Below are 11,948 nucleotides of genomic sequence, written 5' to 3' on the forward strand. Positions count from 1 at the left end.
TGATGTGCTCTAATGTCCCACAATAAATACTGTTCAAACGTTCATACCCCATCCCTTAAGCACACTTCCTATATAATCCAATGGTGGGCAGCACGTCTGCACCAGTTAGTAACCAAATGTCTGTAAGACTTCTGAGACCGAGGAGTGACCTGAAAACCAAATCCCATATAAGGAGTGGTAGTTTGCGTCATGTTCTCAGAGGTAGTGGTTCTTATTGCCATCCATAGATGTCTTCTGTGTCCCAGCTCCAGCGAGTGATAGGTATGGAAAACTAGCAACATGCTATAAGACAAATATGTTGAAAAAAAGCTGGTTGGTTAATTGTTTAAGATGTAAAAAAGAAAAGGTGTTTGATGAATAACATTTGACCTAATTATCACCCCTGGTGCGATACTGTCTTAATTAAAAGACGATCACTCTCATGGAGCTTAATGAAATTGAAGCCACAATTCCGAATTTTATAGGCCCGAAATATTACAAATACAGGATAAGCCCGATGTACAGTGAAAGTCATAGCATGAAGGTTTAGATGGTAAATATATTTAGACATATGACAGAATGCAGTTGTACACGTGCACTGAAAAGAGTTTAGGGGCCTACTTAGATCAGGGAAGCGAAATAAACTCTTTAACTTCCTGCTTAGATACGCTGAATACTGATTACGGATCGAAACCTGGTGTAAATGGCAAATGGGGTTAAATATTAAATGTGAATTGTGCTTGACATAATTATAATCAAAGAGGTTTGAACTCACTTTGATTTTTGGAGAATACTTCAAATAGTTGCTTCTTATATGCAATGAGAACATGATATGTACATGTGTCGCCATTCCAATCAAAATATGCCACCACATATGGCCCTGAGTTAGCACAGATAATGGAAATGGAAGACTATCTCTCCAACTCCTGTAATCAAGTAAAAATTTTTCAACTTGTTAGATTTTACATTTTCTGAGCTTATAAAATAAATTGTTGTTTCATATCAGTATAATTGGCTTCAATTAAACTTTTCGGTCAATCCCACAGCGCAGAAACAATGGTCGATCGATAATAACGACATGCCGAATGTGTATAGATCCATTAGCTACAAATTGTGTAGAGCTCAGTGGCATAAAGACAACACCATTTTAGTCATGGAGTTATGTCTTTGTGCCGCTGAGCCATCAAATATGAAGAATACATGCCTTCTGAAGTCTAATTTATGTCTTTATATTATAAACGTACCTGAGTTGTGTGCAGCAAATGTTATCTATATTCCATATAATAAAGGCTCCTATGATTGAGGCCATGCCATACATGCATAAATATCTTGAATGCTCCATAGTCCTGTAAACAAAATAATCCATCAAAGATTGAGACATCAACTCATTTACTCCTATATCCATTCTCAACTGACTCTTACTCGTAGGGTACAAACCAATAGATTAACGAATTTTCTAATGGATGATAAAGTCAATGACCTACCTTATGCAGTAGATACATCTGCCAATGATCAATAGAACAAGACTGCCATAGCATACCTGAAATCAGATTTAATAAACACTTTTCAGGAAATGCATTCAGCTCCCAAAGATCCACCGTTTCTAATTCCGCGGGACCATATCCATCAAAACATTACGAACCCCCCCCCTAACCCAACAGGCCTCAATACACTTTAAAGAATAGGCCTATTTCTGATAACCATACTCCCCATACTGCACCATTTAGGTAAAAAATAGGTAAAAAATTATTTCAATGGGTTGCACATCCATCTCATCAAAAGTTATTGTTTTAACCCGGCATCCCCAATGTGGAGATGGCGATGGGTTATTTAGGCAGACGATCTTGCCCAACGTACAATTTGTGTCAACTGATGGATATTGCTTAACGTTGCATCGTACTGAGCTTACCTCATGAAACATAGGGTCCTGTATTGTGAGATATACTAACGTGACAGTTACAGCACACAGAATAAGGCTTACTGCAAGAGCCAATGAATGCGACTCTTTCCCATCAGTTTGAAATCTGAACATGGAAATAAACAAAAGACAAGATGGTAAAGAACGTAAATGCATCATTTTCATGTATGTTGCTGTATGCTTCAGATATCGTGTAGTTAAGGTTAGCAAGTATTTTAAACTGTTGCGATTTGGTAGTTCACAGCATCATGCGAATGGTAGTGAGCTTTGGCAAAAATTGCATTGATCATTTCATAGCGAGCGTGTAGAAGAATTCAAATATCACATGTACTTTTGTAGGTCATATGGTTCTTGAGTTATATTGTTAAGAGGGCTGAAACAACAACACTTTTGTAAAACGCACATAACTCATTAACAACAATTATATAAATCAAGCACGTTTTCAAAGTATATGATTTGTAGAATGAACCTTTGCAAAACATGAAAGTGTTATATTCCAATAATATATTGATTTAGATAATGAAAATTTGATTTTTTTTGGGCTGCTTCGACCAACAATACCGCGTCTACCCTTAATCATACATTTATATATATAGTATAAAATGGCAAGCACATGGCGAGTCTTCAGCATTCTTCAAGCCCAGTTAAGCCACAGTGGCAGTTGACATGGTTAAGGTCTGTTCTCTTGATCCAAATGGTTAAATTGTCCGCTTGGTTTTGATAGTGGTGTTCATTTCTTTAGTCATATATCTTCCAATTCTCTTAAACATTGTTAAATAGGCCAGCATGCTTATTTAGCTAGGCATTTAGCCAGACCTGAGCATTTTGTACATTGAGCCTGGTTGCTATCTACGGTAAATAGCAAATATTAGGAATATAACATGTGCTATCTACGGTAGATAGCAAAGATTAGGAATATAACCTGTGCTATCTACGGTAAATAGCAAATATTAGGAATATAACATGTGCTATCTACGGTAGATAGCAAAGATTAGGAATATAACATGTGCTATCTACGGTAGATAGATAGCAAAGATTAGGAATATAACCTGTGCTATCTACGGTAGATAGCAAATATTAGGAATATAACCTGTGCTATCTACGGTAGATAGCAAAGATTAGGAATATAACATGTGCTATCTACGGTAGATAGCAAATATTAGAATATAACCTGTGCTATCTACGGTAGATAGCAGAGATTAGGAATATAACCTGTGCTATCTACGGTAGAGAACAGAGATTAGGAATGGAAACTGTGCTATCTACGGTAGATAGCAAATATTAGAATATAACCTGTGCTATCTACGATAGATAGCAACGATTAGAATATAACATGTGCTATCCACGGTAGATAGCAGAGATTAGGAATATAACCTGTGCTATCTACGGTAGATAGCAAATATTAGGAATATAACCTGTGCTATCTACGGTAGATAGCAGAGATTAGGAATATAACCTGTGCTATCTACGGTAGATAGCAGAGATTAGGAATATAACCTGTGCTATCTACGGTAGATAGCAGAGATTAGTGCTATCTACGGTAGATAGCAGAGATTAGGAATATAACCTGTGCTATCTACGGTAGATAGCAAAGATTAGGAATGTAACCTGAACTATCTACGGTAGATAGCAGAGATTAGGAATATAGCATGTGCTATCTACGGTAGATAGCAGAGATTAGGAATATAACCTGTGCTATCTACGGTAAATAGCAGAGATTAGGAATATAACCTGTGCTATCTACGGTAGATAGCAGAGATTAGGAATATAACCTGTGCTATCTACGGTAGATAGCAGAGATTAGGAATATAACCTGTGCTATATACAGTAGATAGCAAAGATTAGGAATGTAACCTGAACTATCTACGGTAGATAGCAAAGATTAGCAATATAACATGTGCTATCTACGGTAGATAGCAGAGATTAGGAATATAACCTGTGCTATCTACGGTAGATAGCAGAGATTAGGAATATAACCTGTGCTATCTACGGTAGATAGCAAAGATTAGGAATATAACCTGTGCTATCTACGGTAGATAGCAAAGATTAGGAATATAACATGTGCTATCTACGGTAGATAGATAGCAAAGATTAGGAATATAACCTGTGCTATCTACGGTAGATAGCAAATATTAGGAATATAACCTGTGCTATCTACGGTAGATAGCAAAGATTAGGAATATAACATGTGCTATCTACGGTAGATAGCAAATATTAGGAATATAACCTGTGCTATCTACGGTAGATAGCAGAGATTAGGAATATAACCTGTGCTATCTACGGTAGATAGCAGAGATTAGGAATATAACCTGTGCTATCTACGGTAGATAGCAAATATTAGGAATATAACCTGTGCTATCTACGATAGATAGCAACGATTAGGAATATAACATGTGCTATCCACGGTAGATAGCAGAGATTAGGAATATAACCTGTGCTATCTACGGTAGATAGCAAATATTAGGAATATAACCTGTGCTATCTACGGTAGATAGCAGAGATTAGGAATATAACCTGTGCTATCTACGGTAGATAGCAGAGATTAGAATATAACCTGTGCTATCTACGGTAGATAGCAGATATTAGGAATATAACCGTGCTATCTACGGTAGATAGCAGAGATTAGGAATATAACCTGTGCTATCTACGGTAGATAGCAAAGATTAGGAATGTAACCTGAACTATCTACGGTAGATAGCAGAGATTAGGAATATAGCATGTGCTATCTACTATCTACCTGTGCTATCTACGGTAAATAGCAGAGATTAGGAATATAACCTGTGCTATCTACGGTAGATAGCAGAGATTAGGAATATAACCTGTGCTATCTACGGTAGATAGCAGAGATTAGGAATATAACCTGTGCTATATACAGTAGATAGCAAAGATTAGGAATGTAACCTGAACTATCTACGGTAGATAGCAAAGATTAGCAATATAACATGTGCTATCTACGGTAGATAGCAGAGATTAGGAATATAACCTGTGCTATCTACGGTAGATAGCAGAGATTAGGAATATAACCTGTGCTATCTACGGTAGATAGCAGAGATTAGGAATATAACCTGTGCTATCTACGGTAGATAGCAGAGATTAGAATATAACCTGTGCTATATACAGTAGATAGCAAAGATTAGGAATGTAACCTGAACTATCTACGGTAGATAGCAAAGATTAGCAATATAACATGTGCTATCTACGGTAGATAGCAGAGATTAGGAATATAACCTGTGCTATCTACGGTAGATAGCAGAGATTAGGAATATAACCTGTGCTATCTACGGTAGATAGCAAAGATTAGGAATATAACCTGTGCTATCTACGGTAGATAGCAGAGATTAGGAATATAACCTGTGCTATCTACGGTAGATAGCAAAGATTAGGAATGTAACCTGAACTATCTACGGTAGATAGCAGAGATTAGGAATATAGCATGTGCTATCTACGGTAGATAGCAGAGATTAGGAATATAACCTGTGCTATCTACGGTATATAGCAAATATTAGGAATATAACCTGTGCTATCTACGGTAGATAGCAGAGATTAGGAATATAACATGTGCTATCCACGGTAGATAGCAAAGATTAGGAATATAGCATGTGCTATCTACGGTAGATAGCAGAGATTAGGAATATAAACTGTGCTATCTACGGTAAATAGCAGAGATTAGGAATATAGCATGTGCTATCTACGGTAGATAGCAGAGATTAGGAATATAACCTGTGCTATATACAGTAGATAGCAAAGATTAGGAATGTAACCTGAACTATCTACGGTAGATAGCAAAGATTAGCAATATAACATGTGCTATCTACGGTAGATAGCAGAGATTAGGAATATTAACATGTGCTATCTACGGTCGATGTATAGATAGCAGAGATTAGGAATATAACCTGTGCTATCTACGGTAGATAGCAGAGCCCCTGGCGAGCCCCTTCAGTCCGATTTCTCGATGCTTGGCTGCTAGTGGCTAGCCCTACCAATGTGGATCCATTTTATTGATATATGTTTATAGATGATACGATGTGAAATTGTAAGCAATGGTACAAAGGACTAATTGGGCTTAAGCCTGATGGCTTAAGAAGCCTGATCATTAGCCATGCTTCGAGGAACAGGCCCTTCAAGGCCAACGCGTTGTATTCTTGGGCAAGACACTTGATCTTGATTGTTCTACTCCACCCATGTGTAAAACAGGGAGCTGGTAGCGGCGTTGTTGCTGTTGGCAGCCAAGCTCACAACGTGATATAGTAGTTCAATTAAAACTTAGTCATGTTTTTAAAATTTTCCATAACTGTTGTCCTGAATATATGAAAATGCATTTTACTAGAGTATCATCTCTTCATAATTACAGTACCAGGGGTAGTCCATTCAACTTTAAGGTTCCTCACTCCAAGGGCCAAAATAGCCTCACTTTCTTTAATAGTGCAATTCATCATTGGAACTCACTGCCAAATGAAATCAAGAACATCAATGATTTTAAATTGTACAAACAATCTGTCAAACAGTTTTTAGCTGATCAAGGGTCCATTTGATTTTTAGAGTTTGAGCTGGTCTCACATTTCTGCTTTTTCCGTCCTTTTTGCACGTTGTCTCTGTTCTTGTTTTTGTATGGCAGTTTATTTGGCAGTTTGTTCCTATATTTCTTTTGCTTGTAAAGGACCCCAATGGAAATAAGCTTTTCCCAAGGCTTTTTGGGCTATCCTTGGTACTTGTGTTGATTTGTAATTTCGTTATACAATTTTGATGTGCAATATATTTTATTTTGTTATAATAATACTGTATATGTAGTGTAATTTGTATGTTATTCTTATAGTACCAAATAAAATCAATCAATCAATCATATATATTCCTAGTCAGCTGGAAATTGCCCCGGGAAATTGCAAAGTGCTTAGAACGCATTGAAAATGAGATATGTAAATGCCAACATTTATTTATTTTATATATTAATCATAATGCAATAATAATATTAATACTTACATGCAATATATAAGTACGCAAGCAGCATAAATCATTGGGAGCTCATCCAACATCTATATAGAGATGAAACAAAAGACACATTATTTATCCCTGATTCTATTACCCCAACGACCCATTATTCAAAATCGCGCACTGTGATTTGTTGAAACGCGTCACGTGACAGACCATTAATTAGCGATAAAGTGTCAAGGGCAACGAACTTTATGTTCTTCTATCATCACAGCGCACGGCAGAGCGCACAGCACACCTGCTTATGTAGGGGAGAATGGAATGTTAGGTTGTGTTATTGGAATGTGCATACGCCTTGGCTATGCGTATGCGCTCCAGGGGTGTGTTATTGTATGTGCATACCTGCTTATAGAGGAGAATGGAATGTTAGGTTGTGTTATTGGAATGTGCATACGCCTTGGCTATGCGTATGCGCTCCACCTTGAGGTAAACAACTTGAAATATTTGGGCAACAAATTTGATATTTTCTCTTTAAATCACACTATTTTGTGGTAATAGAATAGAAAAAAGGGTGCGGCATTATCCTTTACACGCAAATAATGTGTCCTCGGCAGTAAAACGTTTAAATAATGGGTTCGGCTGCGCCTCACCCATTATTTACGTTTTACTGCCTCGACACATTATTTTCGTGTAAAGGATCATGCATTACCCTTTATTTCTTAAATATAGTCATGAGATGAAATATTTAACAATGCGCGTGATGGCAATTATTGAATTCTTCTTGACCAATAATTTCCACCATTCTACAAATATATTGTATACGCTCCATTCAAAGTCGGCAATAAATAGGACTGATACATCATTTAATATTTTCTCATTAGGATTTATCCAACAAATGACATGGCTGCTATAGTTTACATTTTCCTTATACTGCGTACAAAAATAATTTTTCCACTTAAAATAATAGCGATTTATTTAAAACACGAAAACTACGTTACAAAATAAAATGGTCGATAGATGGAGAATTTTGTTCAGCGTTTTTGATTCCTCATTCGGCACCATGCGCGTATTTGGGGCTTTGGGGCGCCAGCCCCGGGGTAAATGCACGGGGGCGGCGAAAATGAAGGGCGGCGGAAGAAGAAGGGGCGGCAAAAACAGGAGCGGCAAAAACGAAGGGGCGGCAAAAAGAATTTGTAAATACAAAAGGGCGGAAAATTTTAATAATGCATAAAAAATTTGGAAAAAATGGTACTATAAATCAAAATGTGCTGCTTTTAGGGCGCTAGCGCCTGAAACCCTTTTTTTTTCTTTGGTTTTTATTTTTTGCTCTTCACTTTTTCAAACGACCGAGAAAAAAATTGGGTCAACCTTTTCGGGCTGTTGGGGAAGGGGCGGCAAAATTGAATTTTCTTCAGCCCCCCGGGGTTGGGGCGGCCACGGTACGCCACTGGGCACGATGCGACTTTATTCCCCCATATGAATAACAAAAGGTAGAGCCTCGAATATGATCGCAATGTTCCTACTTCGAGGCGATTCCCGTCGCCTTTTGTAGCGGGCTCATCACGGCGTGCCCTACGCTGTTTTATAAATCTGCGTATTTCAAGGAAACATGTAAATTCGGTAATTTTTTAAATGTTCTTTTTCGATCAAAATTTAATAGTACAAGTTGAAGAAATGAAGTCGCATCGTGCTGAATGATATATCAAAATCTCCCATCTATCGACTACTTTATATAATAATTTATTTTAGTATATCTTTCAGAAATCGCTTTTGTTTTTTAAGTGTAAAGATATATTTTGTGCGCAGTATAATGATATAATGATTTGAAGTAAATGAAACGAACTGAATCATGAAATCAAAGAAAACTCTTGTGAAATTGGTGTGATTATTAATATTGTTTGTTAATTATTTGTAATACTTACTTGCATTTCAAATAATAGCGTCATATGGAAACACCATGATCCGATCCCAACAACTAAACAATTGAAACAATATATTGAATATGTTATCTATGTTCAGCATTTAAAAGAACAAACTGCATACAGATGAACAATATGTAAATCATTCTTCATGAGCAAAATTCATTTTTGTACCATGATTTACGTCTATTTAAAACGCACACAATGTTTATACTGTAAAAAGAATGGCTTTTACACGAAACAAAAGTTCCAAAAGGTTGGTCTACTCACTTCACGTCTACAAGGGCCCCTCGTGATTGAACATTAAAAAAGATTCATGAAAATACAAAAATTCTGTTACACAGTGGCGTAAATAGGGTTGGTAGCGCCCGGGGCAAGAAACAAAATTGGCGCCCCTACCCCCCGGAGAATATCTTAGACGCGGTAGTGGCGCAGCTAGGGTTGTGGCACACAGGGCTAGTACATTACCGGTATATGCTAACTATCGAGATATTACGGTATACGATTTCCATCAAATTTTAATTTTGTTATTTTTACTCAAAATGCTGAACATTATTATTAGGTCTAGTAATAACTGTCAAGAAAGGTTTAAGCCGAAATTATTTCTCTCTTCTTCAAATAAGATAATTAATGGAAACCGATAATTATGGACACTTATATGATTCCTGGCTGATTATGGAAAGCAAAGCAATACTTATGAACATTAATTAAATTTATAATTTACTAATTTACCTCTTCTTTATTATATTAGTGGCATTATTAAGTAAATTGCTACGATGTTGTTTTGAATCTCTGTCGTTCGTTTATTTATTATGCTGAATTAATTGATTTATGTATTGCACTGAGTTAATCCAAACATCATTCAATGTAATAGTATCTTCGAGTTTCGCGCCGTCGGTGTAGCAGGGCTTAAACTAGGGTAGTTTCGGCGACGGGCAAATGTGGTAGGGTATTCTAAAGTTTAGTCAATCGTACATTATATGTGATGCGATCAAGCAAACTCAGTCGGAACTCGGAAATGTTAAATTTTCAGTTTCTTATAGGATAATAAAAAGCATTTACAAAGCTGCATTTCGCAGAAACCCCCATTGAAATTGAACAACCAGTTCCAAAGATCGAGTTTCGACTCTGATTTCGCTTGATCGCATCTCATAATAATGGCATGAATGCATTGACAAATCACAGTGTAAATGATGTATTCAGGCACCAGTAACCATGGTTACTGGGACTAGGTTGGATGGTACTTACTCGTCATAAGGATGCATGCTACATAATATCTGGTCTCTATCTGTTGTTGATATTTTGTGAAAGATGCTATAGTTATAAGTGGAGGAAGAATCAAAGCTAAATTGCTGACGGTGTTCCCTGACAAAATAAACATAAATATATTATAAAATACGTTATAGGCCTATCATATTGCATTAAATTGTGGCCCTAATCTTTCGGAAGAGTAGACAATGTCATGTCATGTCACAAAATATATAGTTAGCTATCATTAGCTAAAATAATTCCCCCTCCCCTGGCTGGTCAAAAATGTCTTGCCCCCCCCATTTTACCCTCCCCTGGGCTCATAATTTATTGCACAGCCTCTTACATATTACGCTACATTTAAAACGAATAATGATTAAGAGTATTATCACAGGCCTACATACAAAATTCTGCGATGTAGTACGATACCACATAATTTTCTTCACACCAGTCTAAAGTTGAAGTAGGTTCTCCCCAAAAACCTTCCAGATCTTTGCTGCTTGGCGGTGCTGGTGCCATTGTAGTCCACAATTGTTCTCTGATCCACACTTATTCGCATTAACGTAAAACTTGTTTTGAGGGAGGGTTTCAGCATTATTCGTTTCTCCACTGACACGGAAACACGGCTTCTGATTGACTCTCCACGTGAACCGCACTATGCATAAGGCTGTGTTAATGCACCTGGTTAAAAGGTTACATTTTTCTCCGAGGCTGCAACAAGTAAAATGGCTGTACACTAAATCGGCAAGTGGCGCGCAAATTATATAACGAAAAACAAACTGCTCATTAAACCGTCATGTCAATATCTCCACGGTCGGGTATGCATGTAAGCTCATGTAGGGCCTACCATTCGCCTGTATTTGGTGAAATTTGTGTACATACAACTCCACATTGATTTTAGTAGTTTTGCGATAGTGTGCAGCAATCAATAATACTATTGTTATTTTTATTCGCTATGAGCAATGGTCGAGGTCTAATGCCTTTTAACCTTTTCCCATGGAATGTATAATTATAAAATGCCCGGGTAAATATGTGTGTTTGCATACAGATAGATTTATCACTGTATACACGGTAAATCTTATCGCTGTTTACACTTAAAGCATAGGCAGACCCCTGTATAGGCAGAACCATGGCTACAATTTCCATGGCAGAACGAAGCCGCTAGCCGGTGTGACTTCGCAATTCAGCGTGGAGACCCCAAATCGTTCATTTAGGGGTGCACACCAGGAGAGTGTACAATTTGATTTCCAGGGGGGGGGGGGGTGGGTTGAAAAAAAGCTAATGAGTAGAAAATCCCCACCCAACTTCGTTTAAAGATGTACTTAAAAAAAAACCACAAAAAAACACACACAATAAACCCAAACAATAAAACACTCAAAAATCGCCGACTTTGGCGGCGAAAAAAAAAAGTTCCGCCCGACCCAAAATCCATGCCCCCTTCATGGTGTGATGTTAAAATATATTGATTGAATGAAGATGATTTATTAGTAATTTAGATTGATTGTATTTTTTAAAACTATTATATTATTAATTCATATCTGATCAAAAACATCAGAAAATACTGCAAAGACCAATAATAAACACGCATGTTGCATGTTATACATGAGAAAACAAAAAGCATATAGGGAAGTTTGGTGTCTAATCACTTACTCCATTCAGTAAACTTACCAAATATCGGAACTCCATTCAGTACTATTCTTTTTATTGCCATTGCAATGTAAACTTACCAAATACTGGAACTCCACTCAGTACTATTCTTTTTATTGCCATTGCAATGTAAACTTACCAAATATTGGAACTCCATTCAGTACTATTCTTTTTATTGCCATTGCAATGTAAACTTACCAAATATTGGAACTCCATTCAGTACTATTCTTTTTATTGCCATTGCAATGTAAACTTACCAAATACTGGAACTCCATTCAGTACTATTCTTTTCATTTCCATTGCAATGTAAA

The 11,948-nt window shown here is 36.9% G+C and overlaps 1 protein-coding gene across 1 annotated transcript; it reads right to left on the minus strand.

Annotated features, from left to right (window-relative positions):
• Positions 1 to 11,075, minus strand: LOC140155919 (alkaline ceramidase 3-like). Its single transcript, XM_072178938.1, has 9 exons — positions 10,395 to 11,075; positions 9,991 to 10,107; positions 8,746 to 8,798; positions 6,875 to 6,927; positions 1,889 to 2,003; positions 1,464 to 1,519; positions 1,224 to 1,325; positions 755 to 905; positions 1 to 282 (listed from the first exon to the last, which is right to left on the minus strand). Exons 1-9 carry the CDS (start codon positions 10,507 to 10,509, stop codon positions 196 to 198), a joined length of 849 nt encoding a protein of 282 aa, XP_072035039.1. The 5' UTR covers positions 10,510 to 11,075; the 3' UTR covers positions 1 to 195.
• Positions 11,076 to 11,948: the final 873 nt, after the last annotated feature.

Source organism: Amphiura filiformis, chromosome 6 (genome assembly GCF_039555335.1).
Source record: "Amphiura filiformis chromosome 6, Afil_fr2py, whole genome shotgun sequence".
In the NCBI taxonomy this organism is placed as follows: domain Eukaryota; kingdom Metazoa; phylum Echinodermata; class Ophiuroidea; order Amphilepidida; family Amphiuridae; genus Amphiura; species Amphiura filiformis.